This window comes from Salmo salar, chromosome 08, assembly GCF_965601325.2.
Source record: "Salmo salar chromosome 08, fSalSal1, whole genome shotgun sequence".
In the NCBI taxonomy this organism is placed as follows: Eukaryota; Metazoa; Chordata; class Actinopteri; order Salmoniformes; family Salmonidae; genus Salmo; species Salmo salar.
The window spans coordinates 40,957,670-40,974,957 of record NC_138298.1 but is presented as its reverse complement, the minus strand read 5'-3'; the positions used below and the strand labels follow the sequence as shown (position 1 = coordinate 40,974,957).

Sequence of the window (17,288 nt, the reverse complement as noted above, 5' to 3'; positions counted from 1 at the left end):
CACTAGTAATATAGTCCTATTCCAGTCCATATCACTAGTAATATAGTCCTATTCCAGTCCACATCACTAGTAATATAGTCCTATTCCAGTCCACATCACTAGTAATATAGTCCTATTCCAGTCCACATCACTAGTAATATTCCAGTCCATATCACTAGTAATATAGGCCTATTCCAGTCCATATCACTAGTAATACAGTCATATTCCAGTCCATATCACTAGTAATACAGTTATATTCCAGTCCACATCACTAGGAATATAGTCCTATTCCAGTCCATATCATTAGTAATATAGGCCTATTTGTTTAACATGTTTTGTTACTACATGATTCCACATGTGTAATATTAAGTTCATGTCTTCACTATTATCCTACAAGTAGAAATTAATACAAAATAAAGAAAAATCCTTGAATGAGTAGGTGTGTCCAAACTTTTGACTGGTACTGTACCTGAGATCACCATTTGTAAATCCGATTGGTCGATACATGGAATGGTCACTTTTCAAGGAGAGTTGGCTTGGAGCAGGAGATGCTGCTCCCAAAAGCCTTTCAGACACAGAGAATAGTGTTCAGGTAAATATTAAAATCATTCCAGTAAATTACATTACACAGTATAACCAGTAGGATATACAGTTGAAGTCTGAAGTTTACATACACCTTAGCCAAATACATTTAAACTCAGTTTTTCACAATTCCTGACATTTAATCCTAGTAAAGATTCCCTGTCTTAGGTCAGTTAGGATCACCACTTCATTTTAAGAATGTGAAATGTCAGAATAATAGTAGAGATATTAATTTATTTCAGCTTTTATTTCTTTCATCACATTCCCAGTGGGTCAGAAGTTTGCATACACTCAATTAGTATTTGGTAGCATTGCCTTTAAATTGTTTAACTTGGGTCAAACGTTTCGGGTAGCCTTCCACAATAAGTTGGGTGAATTTTGGCCCATTCCTCCATACAGAGCTGGTGTAACTGAGTCAGGTTTGTAAACCTCCTAAACTTCCGACTTCAACTGTAGGGCAGTAGACCAACATAACAGTTAGTGAGATGATATAGGCCTATTCCAGTCCACATCATTAGTAATATAGTCCTATTCCAGTCCACATCACTATTTAATATAGTCCTATTCCAGTCCACATCACTAGTAATATAGTCCTATTCCAGTCCACATCACTAGTAATATAATCTTATTCCAGTCCATATCACTAGTAATATAGGCCTATTCCAGTCCATATCACTAGTAATACAGTTATATTCCAGTCCACATCACTAGTAATATAGTCCTATTCCAGTCCACATCACTAGTAATATAATCTTATTCCAGTCCATATCACTAGTAATATAGGCCTATTCCAGTCCATATCACTAGTAATACAGTTATATTCCAGTCCACATCACTAGTAATATAGTCCTATTCCAGTCCACATCACTAGTAATATAGTCCTATTCCAGTCCATATCACTAGTAATATAGTCCTATTCCAGTCCATATCACTAGTAATATAGTCCTATTCCAGTCCATATCACTAGTAATACAGTCCTCTTCCAGTCCACATCACTAGTAATATAGTCCTATTCCAGTCCATACCACTAGTAATATAGTCCTATTCCAGTCCATATCACTAGTAATATAGGCCTATTTGTTTAACATGTTTTGTTACTACATGATTCCACATGTGTAATATTAAGTTCATGTCTTCACTATTATCCTACAATGTAGAAATTAATACAAAATAAAGAAAAATCCTTGAATGAGTAGGTGTGTCCAAACTTTTGACTGGTACTTTACCTGAGATCACCATTTGTAAATCCGATTGGTCGATCCATGGAATGGTCACTTTTCAAGGAGAGTTGGCTTGGAGCAGGAGACACTGCTCCCAATAGCCTTTCAGACACAGAGTATAGTGTTCAGGTAAATATTAAAATCATTCCAGTAAAATACTTTACACATTATAACCAGTAGGATATACAGTTGAAGTCTGAAGTTTACATACACCTTAGCCAAATACATTTAAACTCAGTTTTTCACAATTCCTGACATTTAATCCAAGTAAATATTCCCTGTCTTAGGTCAGTTAGGATCACCACTTTATTTTAAGAATGTGAAATGTCAGAATAATAGAGAGTGATTGATTTATTTCAGCTTTTATTTCTTTCATCACATTCCCAGTGGGTCAGAAGTTTACATACACTCAATTAGTATTTGGTAGCATTGCCTTTAAATTGTTTAACTTGGGTCAAATGTTTTGGGTAGCCTTCCACAAGCTTCCCACAATAGGTTGGGTGAATTTTGGCCCATTCCTCCTGACAGGGGTGGTGTAACTGAGTCAGGTTTGTAAGCCTCCTTGCTCGCACACACTTTTTCAGTTCTGCCCACAAATGTTCTATAGGATTGAGGTCAGGGCTTTGTGATGGCCACTCCAATACCTTGACTTTGTTGTCCTTAAGCCATTTTGCCACAACTTTGGAAGTATGCTTGGGGTCATTGTCCATTTGGAAGACCCATTTGTGACCAAGCTTTAACTTCCTGACTGATGTCTTGAGATGTTGCTTCAAAATATCCACATAATTTTCCATCCACATGATGCCATCTATTTTGTGAAGCGCACCAGTACCTACTGCAGAAAAGCGCCACCAAAACATTATGCTGCCACCCCCGTGCTTCACGGTTGGGATGGTATTCTTCGGCTTGCAAGCCTCCCCCTTTTTCCTCCAAACATAACGATGGTCATTATGGCCAAACAGTTATATTTTTGTTTCATCAGACCAGAGGTCATTTCTCCAAAAAGTACAATCTTTGTACTCATGTGGAGTTGCAAACCGTAGTCTGGCTTTTTTATGGCGGTTTTGGAGCTGTGGCTTCTTCCTTGCTGAGCGGTCTTTCAGGTTATGTCGATATAGGACTCGTTTTACTGTGGATATAGATACTTTTGTACCTGTTTCCTCCAGCATCTTCACAAGGTCCTTTGCTGTTTTTCTGGGATTGATTTGCACTTTTCGCACCAAAGTACATTCATCTCTAGGAGACAGAACGCATCTCCTTCCTGAGCGGTATGACGGTTGCGTGGTCCCATGGTGTTTATACTTGCGTACTATTGTTTGTACAGATGAACATGGTACCTTCAGGCGTTTGGAAATTGCTCCCACAGATGAACCAGACTTGTGGAGGTCTACAATTTTTTTCTGAGGTCTTGGCTGATTTCTTTTGATTTCCCCATGATGTCAAGCAAAGAGGCGCTGAACTTGAAGGTGGGCCTTGAAATACATCCACAGGTACACATCCAATTGACTCAAATGATGTCAATTAGCCATTCAGAAGCTTCTAAAGCCATGACATAATTTTCTGGAATTTTACAAGCTGTTTAAAGGCAGTCAACTTAGTGTATGTAAACTTCTGACCCACTGGAATTGTGATACAGTGAATTATAAGATAAATAATCTGTCTGTAAACAATTGTTGGAAATATTACTTGTGTCATGCACAAAGTATATGTCCTAACCGATTTGCCAAAACCATAGATTTGTTAACAAGAAATTTGTGGAGTGGTTGAAAAACGAGTTTTAATGACTCCAACCTAAGTGTATGTAAACTTCCGACTTCAAATGTAGGTCGGTAGACCAACATAACAGTTAGTGAGATGATATAGGCCTATTCCAGTCCATATCACTAGTAATATAGTCCTGTTCCAGTCCACATCACTAGTAATATAGTCCTATTCCAGTCCTTATCACTAGTAATATAGTCCTATTACAGTCCATATCACTAGTAATATAGTCCTATTACAGTCCATATCACTAGTAATATAGTCCTATTCCAATACATATCACTAGTAATATAGTCCTATTCCAATACATATCACTAGTAATATAGTCCTATTACAGTCCATATCACTAGCCATATAGTCATATTCCAGTCCACATCACTAGTAATATAGTCCTATTCCAGTCCTTATCACTAGTAATATAGTCCTATTACAGTCCATATCACTAGTCATATAGTCCTATTCCAGTCCATATCACTAGTAATATAGTCCTATTCCAGTCCACATCACTAGTAATATAGTCCTATTCCAGTCCATATCACTAGTAATATAGTCCTATTCCAGTACATATCACTAGTAATATAGTCCTATTCCAGTCCACATCACTAGTAATATAGTCCTATTCCAGTCCACATCACTAGTAATATAGTCCTATTCCAGTACATATCACTAGTAATATAGTCCTATTCCAGTCCACATCACTAGTAATATAGTCCTATTCCATAGTATAACCAGTAGGACATAGGTCTGTAGACCAACTAATAACAGTTAGAGAGATGGAACAATGTGGCTAAATCAGATGGAAATAGCTGCTAGCTAGATCTGGTAGGCTACAAAGCATCATTTCTCAAGTGGAATTGAGACGTGTGTTTTTGTTGTACATTGTCCCTGTTCAAATAAACTTAATAATTGAATAATCTAACCAACTCTTCCATTGCCATTCGACATATTACCAACCTGTCTGGTAGTATATTGACCCTACTACAACCCATAAACCAGGTAGATATATACATACAAATTAGCTTTTCTGAACAAAATAAGTTGACAACATTTATGAAAAGTGTTGCGACAGTTGAGCCAATTTGCTAGTCTGAACTCATCCACTCAGGGGCTGAGCTCGCTGTGCATCAACGCCACTGAAAAGGGGTGTATTCAGTAGTGCACACAGTAGCAACAGAAAAACGTTTTGCAAATAAAACAAGAGTTTCTATTGTTTGAATACAGGGAGGTCCGTCCCGTTAGGTCGTGTGTAGATGTATTTCACTTATACTTCCGTGTATTAAAAACAACTTTTGTGGCGCGTTCAGCAAGATGCAACGTTTTGGAACGCAGTAAGCATGTGGAATAGCGTCGACTCTAGGCTACTGGTGGCATTTCTATAGGCAACGTTTGGCTACTGAACGGGACAGTGTTGCAGTAATCACCAGCAGGTGTGCTACAACTGTACCTGCCAGGGGTGTATTAATTAGATCACACCGTAGCAAAACGTTTTGCAACGAAAACGATAGTTTCTCAATGGAAATATTCATGAAAATCCCTTCCCGTTTGCTTGTTCGGTTCCTAATGAATATACCCAGCTGTGTCACACCTCGCGCTGTTTTATAATTATTGGAACAGCTGCACTTGAAATGGACACATTTCACAGACATTATGAAATAAACTAACAATACAGATAAGCCTAATGTCAGAGTAATTTACCTGTCTTCCTCCATATTTTCTTCACTCTCCCCAGGCCGTCAGGAGATTTACATCGGATCCTCAGAAATGACGGCGGATGAAAGTCCAAGGCAGTTTACTGTTGCTCAACATATTTCACAGAAAAACATAGATTGTTCTCCTATTGTGGAAAAACAGAAGTCAGCGATTTAAATAAAATAATATAAAATAGCAGGAATCCTACGATGTTGTTGACGTTCAGATATGGCCTCCTAAATGTAGAAAACATGGAATCGACATGACTAAAGGATACTAAATACCTAACATTACATTATTTCACATACTAAAGGGAAGTTAATAATTAACATTGTATGAAATCTATATAGTTTATAGCTGTTTATTTCTAAAACCATTCGATGGCTTCCCATCCGCAGATTAGATAGTAACCTAAACTCATCTATAGTGGTTTACCGAAATGTAGACTAGTTAAATGCCTACAGCTTTTGTGGGTTACAAGCTATATTTAATGTCATAACTTTAACAATATGACAACCTTTATACAACCTTACATGAACTATCTTGATTCAATATAGTCCGCAGCCCATGGCCTCGCCCAGACTTCCTAAAAGTTACGTCGTCCTTAAAACGCGTCCATAGAACTAAACCTGCACCGTGTTCTGTGTCGAAATAATAACGCTCGTCTGCTCATGTAAAACAATTGGTGTCTAGACCTGTATTAAACCACGATATTTGATATCTTAAATTAAAACAAAAAAGTTACCTTCATGGCGCAGTTGTTTCAAAATTGCAGCAGCATATATACTTTTAACTTTCACTTTTAATTTATTAGGAGACTCCAACACTGTATATAAACCCTGGATAGTTGATGTCATGTATTGGCCATTGAGAAAATTTGAAGCCGCCAGTCGGCCATATTGGCACTCCACAGTAGGAGCAGTCCTTCATAGGAATGAATGGAATTCTACATTATTTCAATTAAATGTTTCAATGACACAATTGCATGGATTTAAGTATGTGTGTTGTTGTAATGGGGACAGTAACATTAGTCATCTGAAAAAATTATACTTTAAGGAAAATGTTTTGGTATATTTTTTTCATTTGTATGTTTAGCTCACATGTAATTTAATATGGATGCATTACGATGTCTTTAATATAATAAACGTGGTAAAAACGAATGTAGACATTAATAAATGCATTTCAATAGCTTCCAATATATTTTTTACACCAGTTAGGGAGTCCCAAGATGGATGCAAAGGGGCTTCAATACAGCGCCCCCTATTAATCATCTAGTGTATATATACATTATTGGGTTGTGTGTGTGTTTGTGGAAATATTGAACTTTTTCACCGCCTCCCACGCCATCGTTAGTGGGGGGGTGGAGCATTGCAAGTTGGTGGGGTGGCGGCCTGGAGGAATTCAGCTATGTGAAGGCTACCTGTTTCCTGCATAACTTCATGAGGATGGACACGAGGATTAGGAGGGGATCTGCAGCTCGCCTCCGTGTGCCAGAGGAGAAGTCTGCTGCTATGCAGGATGTTTCATTGATGGGGTCCAACAACGCAGCAAGAGAGGCAATCCATGTGCAACACCATAGACTACGCTATGCACAACCAAAGGCTATTTTAAGAGCCATCCACATTCCATCCACATTGCAATAAGAGTGTTCTAACATTTACTTAGCTATGTCAACTGCAGTTAAATCTGTTTTATCTCCATCTCTTCATTCAAAGACTCAATCTTACTGACAGTTGTGGCTGCTTTGCGTGATGTATTGTTGTCTCTACCTTCTTGACCTTTGTGATGTTGTCTGTGCCCAATAATGTTTGTACCCTGTGCTGCTGCCATATTGTTACTACCATGTTGCCATGCTGTGTTGTCATGTGTTGCTGCCATGTTGTCTTTGGTCTCTTTATGTAGTGTTGTTGTCTCTCTTGTCGTGATGTGTGTTTTGTCCTATTTTTATTTAATTTATTTTAATCCCGGCCTCGCAGGAGGCCTTTTGCCTTTTCGTAGACCGTCATTATAAATAAGAATTTCTTAACAGACTTGGCTAGTTAAATAAAATATAAAATTCACAGTTTCTCTCCCTTTTGATTTCTACTTCTCAGGTGAGGGTTCTGTTTAGGTAAGGGTGTGATGTCTGTACAAAAATAAAACTGACTATTTTAAATCACCCGTATTGAAAAAATTTAGAACAATTAGACACCCTATAACCCACACCTACACACTCATGTATCAATCTGATTGATGGATTGTGTTGTGCAGTAAGCAGGCTCAGGTGTATAACTGTGGCTCCTTCCACCTTCAAAGAATAAGAGTGTGGGGCGGCAGGGTAGCCTAGTGGTTAGAGCATTGGGCTAGTAACCGAAAGGTTGCAAGTTTAAATCCCTGAGCTAACAAGGTACAGATCTGTCGTTCTGCCCCTGAACAAGGCAGTTAACCACTGTTCCTTGGCTGTCATTGAAAATAAGAATTTGTTCTTAACTGACTTGTCTAGTTAAATAAAGGTACAAAAAATAGACAAGAGGCCCAACCATGGAGAATAGTAAGACACTTCATTATTTCTGTGACTACGCTATATTGTTAGTCCTTGTGTGTCTGTGCATGTTTTTCAGCATGAAGTACTCTGCAGCCACTTAGTGTGGTTAACTACCTTATTTTCTCAATCAGTCTCTCCTTCACGTCATCCCTCTCTCCCCTTCTCCCTAAATCCTCTAGGTTATATCAGCTGTGTCGGTGAACCCCTCCCACATCTGAACTGGCTACATTGAGGGCACAGCATGATCAGAGGTGAGAGGTCCCTTGGTCAGGTCAACAGGAAGTGAAAGAGATGCTTTACATTGAAATACAGATAGAGATGTAGTAGTCCCAGAGTTAATGTTCCAAGATCAGTTTTGCATTTCACCTCTTGATGATTATGATGACTGAGACTGTTAGCATGTTTAAGCCTTGTTTTGTTTTTTCATTTTTATTCGGTCTCTCCATATGCAGGTATTTATTAAAAAAAAACACCTTTTTTTAACCAGGTAGGCCAGTTGAGAACAAGTTCTCATTTACAACTGCGACCTGGCCAAGATAAAGCAAAGCAGTGCGACACAAACAACAACGGAGTTACACATGGAATAAACGGGTATGTTTTGACGTGAGAGAGGATGCCAACACTCAGTCCCGTCATCACCACCTCACCCGCTCTTAAGATAACCTTCAGGCCGACTGGGAGCCCAAGGCTGATTAGGAGACACAGCTAGAGAGACAATTATGTAATAGTGATGAACTAAGAGAATATTAGGGTAGCACTGTGATTCATTAATCATATGCTGTCTTCCCTGCTCCTCTGTTCTTACCTCTTTCCCTTTCTGTCTTCTACACCTCTCGCCACGTTCTTCCTCTGTTATAATGCACACCAGATGTACATTGAAGTACAGATTGAACTTGTATTTATAATATTTATAACACTTGGGTAATTCACTTTTTTCAATAAAGCGTTTCACATTTTCTACTGGTTGACATTCTCTCATGTGATGAAATACTACACCTATCCTGTTTCAGATCAATGCAGATGAAGGAAATTAGATATTGAGATTAACTGGTTTTACAGTATTTACATGATGCATAGGAAGTGTAGTGTAGTGTTTTTAAAATTATATTTCTGTATATATGAATTACAAATCAGTCTTTAACTAGTTAAATCATGTTTCTAGTCTATTGCATAGTTACAATGTGTAACCATTGATGTCCCAGGACCAAGATTGGTAAACACTGTTGAAGTGTATAATTCTAATACATACATGCAGACACAGCATCATTCAAAGACTGGAATTTGATACTCCTGGTATTGGATATGACTGAAGAATAATCTCAGACATTCATACCTGAACTGGACCTTTATTTGCCATGGTAGAGTACATGATCAGTGAATATACTAAATGTACAGGCTACAATGTGGGATCTCAATAACTACATGTATATACGACTTGCAACCTTGGCACAAAGTTATATTATATTCTACTCAATCCATAGGCTTCATTAATGTAATTCAGACAGTTTTGAAGTTGATACAACTGGCTATGATAGCTGAGGTTCATAGCTAGGTTCTGAACTAATATTCATACCAAACGTTTTAGGGTCCATATACAGATCGGCTACACATCTATAGGCATACAGGTATTGTATCTTCCACTGCACAATAAGCAAGAAAATAGCTAGCTACGTTACTTCATCTGCATTGCAAATATCAGCAAGGCAAGCTTACAAAATTGTACATTCAATTTGCATTAAATGTCTTAGCTAGATAGATTATTTACATCCACTGTTTCACAAGACGACCGCCTGGTTTGCTGGTTGTTTCTGGAGTCCCTACAACATTAAACAACCAGAATTACAAGTTCATACTCATGTCACAACACCCATAAAGCTAGTCAGAGTCAGCTAGCTGATGTTAGCTAGTCAGCTAGCTGATGTTAGCTAGTCAGCTAGCTGATGTTAGCTAGTCAGCTAGCTGATGTTAGCTAGTCAGCTAGCTGATGTTAGCTAGTCAGCTAGCTGATGTTAGCTAGTCAGCTAGCTGATGTTAGCTAGTCAGCTAGCTGATGTTAGCTAGTCAGCTAGCTGATGTTAGCTAGTCAGCTAGCTTGCTGAATAGCGATTTTCGTAAGTAACTTTATGACAACACAAATATGCATAAATGTTTGTCTCTACACTAACTAGCTAACACATTCCTCTCAACTGTACATTTTTAGCATGAATCGTTAATTACATTTGCTTCCGTCCTAGTATTTCTGTCAGCCATCTTTGCTGGAGAAAGTCTCCAGCCGTGGGTCCCATCCCGTCACGGGAACCACTCGATATGATTGGTCATCGTCACGGGAACCACTCGATATGATTGGTTATCGTCATGGGAACCACTCGATATGATTGGTCATCGTCACGGGGAACCACTCGATATGACTGGTCATCGTCACGGGAACCACTCGATATGATTGGTCATCGTCACGGGAACCAATCGATATGATTGGTCATCGCCCAGCGGTCGCCGCTTGTGATTTGCGTAAAGTTGGGAAAAGTAAATGAGGGTTTTCCTCAACCGTTTATAATCATATATGCTATAAACAGTACATCTGCATTGTTATAGTGCAGGTCTATCTCATTAGTATCTTATTCATCATTTTAGGCAATGTTAGAATGATGCATTTAATTGTTTTTCTCACTTTGTGTGTTATAATTATCTCAGGTGATTTTCTCCATGAGGAGGGTGATAAGTTACAGACCCAACAATATTATATTATAGTATACTCTCCTTGAAACCATGGTTACCAGTGACCGTCTCTTCCCATTCAAATATTTGTATTCAACAAAAAGTTAATTAATAGACCCATGTAATTCCAGTTCATATTGTGATGGTTGTTTTGTTTGCTCAATGTGCTGTCTGTGAGTTGGTATATTGTCTATAAAAGTGGATCCTCGTGATTGTATTGTCCTTCCTTTTTAGACCACATAGGACTAATAACATACTTCAGATGGTAGGCTAACCGCTGAGTCTGGATCTCTCTCTTTCTCTCTCTGTGGTGACTTAAACAAAAGTAAAGTGAAGGCCTCTACATCTTGCTGAATTTATCTGAACTAATATCCATCTTAATTTCTGTCGGTGTCCATTTTGAAAGCGCTGAACGAATAGGCCTGCCTCGTCGCAGCTCGTTTGTTTACACTTGCTCATACTTAGAGCTAAGTGTTTAATTATATAAGAACAAACAAGATGAATTTACTGAATATAAATGTAATAATGTTTGTGTATGGTTCAAAGGTCAAAACTCATGTTGTCGTTCATTATTATCGAAGGAGAATGCGGTTCTTATCGACTTACACAAATCCACAAGGAATCAGTAGAAACCATATTTAGTTAAACAAGTCAGCCGTAAGATCCACTGTCTGGACAGCTTTATGTTGACCCTAAACGTTTGTGGGCACCGTTTGTCACCGTTATAGTGCATTTAATGTATTATTTAGAGTTGTGTCGTGGCTTCGCAGGCATGCATCTAAAAAAATGGGTTGTTTTCCCCACTAAGATTGACATGCTAGAATCACCACTGATTCCTCCACCTACTGTGTGCAGCTCTCAACTGGTTGAATTAACGTTTCTAAAGGCTTTCCCCAAAAACCTTCTAAATGAAATGTTGACTGCCAAGAATGTCTACCTGGCAGAATGATATGATGATGATCTGTATCAATCGGCAGGGCATTTGTTTAGCAAACTCTGCCATCACACACTGTAGCCTACAGAAACACTGCTATCACACTGTAGCCTACAGAAACACTGCTATCACACTGTAGCCTGCCATCAGACACTGTAGCCTACAGAAACACTGCTATCCAAAAACTCTCTTGCGAAGATAGTCATCTATCCATTTCATTAATTGGCAACTATACCCTCACAAAAATATATATTTTACATTTTTCCCTAAAAAACGGTCTCCTGATGTGGTGCAAGCATTGTTAAGGACTTATCATCACTTTTGGTCGTTTTTTTTATAAAAACAAAGTGTGATTTGAGAGTGAAACTGCCCCCAGAAGATGTGGGAAAACCCATTCAAAACTATAGGAAAACAGAACTTTTCACACCGGCTCCTTTCCTTCGCAGGTCGTTTGTAAAATTAGAGAATACCTACTTCTCCAGGCACCACTTGGTAACTTGTGGATGAAACAGTGACATTTCAAAAAGCTTTATTTAAATATGATTTGAAACACAGTAAATACCATCAAAACCACGTCCTAAAAAGCTTGTATATTTAGTTTTTTTATCACTTTGGTATTATTTTCACAAGTATGTGGTAAAATTCCACAACTCTTTAGTATGAAACTCACAACAGATCATCAAAAGGCTGTTTTTATTACTTTAAGCACATTTTCAATTGACTAAAGTACAAGACACAAAATCACACAGTAACTTTTTCACCAAAACCTAGTCAGTGTTTCATCTAGAAATACCTTTAATTTAAAAGTAATTGCCTTTCACAATGCAATTCTTCACAACACTTTTCATATGATTCTCTTCTCATTTGTTTTAATACATTTGACCATCCCTTAATCCAACTGTGCTTAATGGTTAACCACTTAACCGTTTGGTAAACCTGTAGATTTTTGTCTACTATCTATGGATTTTGATAACTACAGAAACAAAATGTGTGTTTGTAAAGTATAAACATCTAAATGACATGTATGATACATGATAACCATACAGAATGACTACTCGTTATTGCTAATTTGATTTCACAATTTGCTTGTATATTAAATTAAATGAGAAAAAAAGATTCAATTTTATTTGGAACGGCAAGTCAGACAAAATGAAACGGGCATATTCATATAATGAATATGAATTCGGAGGGCAGAAATGATTAAATATTAAAGCATAAGACCTCTTACTCAAGGTTTCAGTCATGGAAAGGTTATACCTAAACCAGAACTGGTTCTCTAGCAGATTAGTAAGAATGTCTCACCCCATGTTCTAGAATGGCCTTTTCCCCTTTATTCAGATTATAACTTTTCATCTCCCCTCAAAAAAAAGCTATTTTTAAAACAATCCATAGAAAGCTGTTTCGCAATTTCATTTTAATCCACCAGAAAATACAGAACAAATATTACAACACATATTATGGTTAAACTCAAATATACTAATTGATTTAAATATCTATATATATTTATGGAAAGAATGGTATAATCTTTGTAAATCATATCATAAATAGGACTGGTGGAGTTGTGTCACACATGCAGCTAACAAAAATATATAGAAATGTCTGCTCTACCCAAAATTACAACCAACTAATTGCAGCATTACCTCTAAAATGGAAGAGTCAAGTGGAAGGGGAGAGAGTAAGGAACTTGTCTGTTGGCATTAAAGACCAAAAATGGTTAAAGAAAATTCTAAAAAATACACAAGTGTACCAGTTACATTTAAGGACCAAAAGCTTTACAGCTCTGACATATAGATTGCAAACTAGTTGGGAAGAGATGTTCGACGTACCGATTCCATGGCACATGGTTTATGAACTTGTTAGCAGTTGATGTTACTCTTTAAAATGAATAACACAAACCCCAAAGCAAATCAGGGGGAGGAAAATCAGGTTTATTCAAAGAGGATAAATCATAGATGTTATGCTGAGAGGTAGACGGTCATTCTCCCCTGTCCTCATTGGTTCTCTCCAGTGATTCCCACATAGATAACTATTAGACATGACCAGCTCTTCCACACTGGTATCAGTCCCACATAGATAACTATTAGACATGACCAGCTCTTCCACTGGTATCAGTCCCATAGATAACTATTAGACATGACCAGCTCTTCCACACTGGTATCAGTCCCATAGATAACTATTAGACATGACCAGCTCTTCCACACTGGTATCAGTCCCACATAGATAACTATTAGACATGACCAGCTCTTCCACTGGTATCAGTCCCATAGATAACTATTAGACATGACCAGCTCTTCCACACTGGTATCAGTCCCATAGATAACTATTAGACATGACCAGCTCTGGTATCAGTCCCATAGATAACTATTAGACATGACCAGCTCTTCCACACTGGTATCAGTCCCATAGATAACTATTAGACATGACCAGCTCTGGTATCAGTCCCATAGATAACTATTAGACATGACCAGCTCTTCCACTGGTATCAGTCCCATAGATAACTATTAGACATGACCAGCTCTTCCACTGGTATCAGTCCCATAGATAACTATTAGACATGACCAGCTCTTCCACTGGTATCAGTCCCATAGATAACTATTAGACATGACCAGCTCTTCCACTGGTATCAGTCCCATAGATAACTATTAGACATGACCAGCTCTTCCACTGGTATCAGTCCCATAGATAACTATTAGACATGACCAGCTCTTCCACTGGTATCAGTCCCATAGATAACTATTAGACATGACCAGCTCTTCCACTGGTATCAGTCCCACAGATAACTGTTATAAATGATGTTCTGACAGTCTGCCGGTAGTGAGGAATTCTTCTTCTGGTCCACTGGTTTATAAGAACTTTTCTAATGAACACTTCATCAGTGATCTTGTATCGTTTCAGGTACAGTCCTTGAATGGAAGGATATTGCCTCAGCTTCAGACGATAGATTCTCATAACCTGTAACGAAGGAAACAAAACAAAGGGAATGTAACATGTCCTGGTTTAAAGAGAAATTGATATTTCACATAGATTTCCAGAGTAAGAATGTCCTGATTTTCAGGAAACCGTTGGACATTTCCCCTAGATATCCCTAATATGACGACTGCGGTGTACAACATAGAAGCTTATCAGGTTCTGATCATCTTACTATGCTTCTTCACCCTGAGCTCCGAGCTGCAGTAAACTGCTCCGCTTCTCGCTCCACTCCAGCTCTGGTTCGCTCACATACTCTTGGTCGCGCGTTGCAGGTTTTTGAGCTACTTCTAAATTGCACCGCGGGCGTCGTGGCATTTCCTGGAGAGCAAGCAGGATTTTGTTCCAGACCTATTTTAAAGAGATAGCTCACCTAAAATGTACTAAAATCTAAATGTTTGTGTCCTTACCTTGAAAGCAGTCTATGGACAAGGAGACTGCAATCTATGATTTGGTCACCCACTGCCATCAACCATTAATATAAGTATTTCATGTGCAGAGCATTCCCACTGACCTTCCTACTGTTTTTAGAGAACAGAAATCAATCTACTGACCTTCCTACTGTTTCTAGAGAACAGAGATCAATCTACTGACCTTCCTACTGTTTCTAGAGAGCAGAGATCAATCCCACTGACCTTCCTACTGTTTCTAGAGAACAGAGATCAATCTACTGACCTTCCTACTGTTTCTAGAGAACAGAAATCAATCTACTGACCTTCCTACTGTTTCTAGAGAGCAGAGATCAATCTACTGACCTTCCTACTGTTTCTAGAGAACAGAAATCAATCCCACTGACCTTCCTACTGTTTTCTCTATTTGCCTGTCTTGCTCTCTGATTTCATTTAATTTCTGAATAAAGTGTAAAACCACCTACAAAATTAGTTGAAAAAAATATTTGCATACTTTAAATTTCATCCCCCCCAAAATCTCAAAGTGACAAAGTTGTTGTATTTTGAGTGTTAATTTAATATTCCAAACATTCTGAATACACATTAACTGTGCTTTGTTTCCATGTCAAAATAAGTAGAATTGCAGGAAATTAACTTTAAAACAGTACAATTTTCCTTGGGCAGCACCCCAAAATCTCACTCCAAGCTTTCTTCAAAAGTTGGCAGCCCTGAGTGCACTATATAGGGAATAGGGTTCCATCCAGGACAGAGACTTTGTCACAGAGAGACGCATTAAAGTAATCATGATGATGGACAAATAGGTAGCTAAAAGTTATGACTGATGGACTCCATTTAGCTATTGGCATTGGCTCATTAGACAGACTGAGATAGACATATTAAATGTAACCTTTATTTAACTAACTAGATAGATAGATACTGTAAATATATATATATATATATATATATATATATATATATATATATATATATATATAGATAACATTAGATAGATAGATAGATAGATAGATGTGGCTTCTGTATGACAGTAGTGAACGTAATACAACACAGACCACCCTGCCTGTTGCCTCTGTAATGTTTGGTTGATGTTTGCTGTACATACCTGCCTGTTACCTCTGTAATGTGTGGTTGATGTTTGCTGTACATACCTGATTGTTGATGCAACACTTTGTCCTTGGCTCCTCCTGTCAATCCTACGTATGTATCATCGAAAACCCACCTTCAGAGTTGTCTGTTTTGGCGACTTTTAGCGGTGGTTCCACCCGCCCAACCCTCTCCTGCCGTTGTTTCTGCATGCCAGTCGGTCTTTCATCAACATCAGAGTGGAACAGCTTGACTTTGAACTCCGAAGGACTAAAGGCCAGAGCTGGCTAGCTGTAAACCATACAGCTAACGTTAAAGTCTCCACAAGCATCACTGAACTTCCACTAAAGTTTGATTGTTTACCAGACAGAAAGCCTACAGTGCTGAAAGGTGGAAGCCGTACACACCGCTTTGGGATGTGTCATTGCAAAGATACTGATAACTTTTATCTGTGGTTATTGTTTTCTTTCAAAGAAAGAGCGACATGTTAAACTTACAGTTTTAACTCAGCGCTGAGTAATCAATACAAAAGTCAAACTGTTTTAATTCAAGTAGCTTTCCCTGGTGGTCTAGTGGTTAGGATTCGGCGCTCTCACCGCCGCGGCCCGGGTTCGATTCCCGGTCAGGGAACAAACTGTTTTTTAAATTAAAACAAGGCTCATATTTTAAACGCTACAAAGGAGTATGTATATCCACATTTGATCAGTTTTATTTGAAAGCGAACGTCTTCGGTGTTATTTTCTGCTATCCTTGTGTCTGCCTCATGTCTTTGTTTCAATGTAGGCTACAGTTTTTAATGTTTGCTGTTTTTCTGTTTTAGATTTCTTTGTTGTTGTTTCTTGGTCTTAGGGTTTAAAAAAAAATATGTTTCACTGTTGCGTGTTCAGACGCTGTGAAATGCTACCACGCCACAGTTTTGAAATCTTTGTACATTTTCCATGGTGGTGTCTAACTAAACCACAGATTGAACAATGAGACAGATATTTCACAGGATGTATAAATGTGAAGCATCCGGGTTGACGTTTCCACTCACTACCAAATATGGTAGTGAGAGGAAGCCCAGTGGCTGGCAGTGGGAAAAGATGGCGCTTCCATTGGAAACAACAGGCTGTGGTCCATCTTGGATTAGTTAGACAAATCTTTGACTTAACAGTAGAAACTCTGGTAGTGTCTAAACAGTAGAAACTCTTGCCCTCTCGTTTTTGCCTTCATTAACTACCTGTCTTATGTAACCATACCAACCGTAACCTATCATACTAAATGGAGTCTATCAGATTTACATACAGAATAACATGAAATGGTCTGAGACCAGGGAGGATGGAGGGAGAGACATCAACCAGTACGGAGAAAAAATGTATGAAATGTATGCATTCACTACTGTAAGTCGCTCTGGATAAGAGCGTCTGCTAAATGACTCAAATGTAAAT

General features: G+C 38.3%; 1 protein-coding gene, 1 long non-coding RNA gene and 1 other non-coding gene across 7 annotated transcripts in view; 1 reads left to right on the top strand and 2 right to left on the bottom strand.

Moving 5' to 3' along the window:
* Positions 1–6,070, bottom strand: part of LOC123742387 (uncharacterized) — a 44,423-nt gene extending 38,353 nt beyond the window's left edge. For 4 of the 5 annotated variants that reach the window (XM_082978233.1, XM_082978236.1, XM_082978235.1 and 1 more), the window contains exons 1-4: positions 5,977–6,070; positions 5,238–5,376; positions 1,788–1,883; positions 449–544 (exon numbers count right to left, since the gene is read on the bottom strand). In XM_082978233.1, the coding sequence (XP_082834359.1) occupies positions 449–544; positions 1,788–1,883; positions 5,238–5,251 (206 nt within the window). In that variant the 5' untranslated portion in view covers positions 5,252–5,376; positions 5,977–6,070. Of the gene's footprint in view, positions 1–448; positions 545–1,787; positions 1,884–5,237; positions 5,377–5,764; positions 5,878–5,976 lie in introns of those variants that run through there. The other variant, XM_082978234.1, reaches the window with a different exon arrangement.
* Positions 6,071–9,085: 3,015 nt separating this feature from the next.
* LOC145881487 (uncharacterized) lies at positions 9,086–10,049 on the bottom strand. Its single transcript, XR_014393023.1, has 2 exons — positions 9,973–10,049; positions 9,086–9,572 (listed from the first exon to the last, which is right to left on the bottom strand). It is a non-coding gene; the product is annotated as an uncharacterized LOC145881487 (long non-coding RNA).
* A 6,370-nt stretch (positions 10,050–16,419) lies between these two features.
* On the top strand, positions 16,420–16,491 carry trnae-cuc (transfer RNA glutamic acid (anticodon CUC)). The gene has a single exon. It is a non-coding gene; the product is annotated as a tRNA-Glu (tRNA).
* Positions 16,492–17,288: the final 797 nt, after the last annotated feature.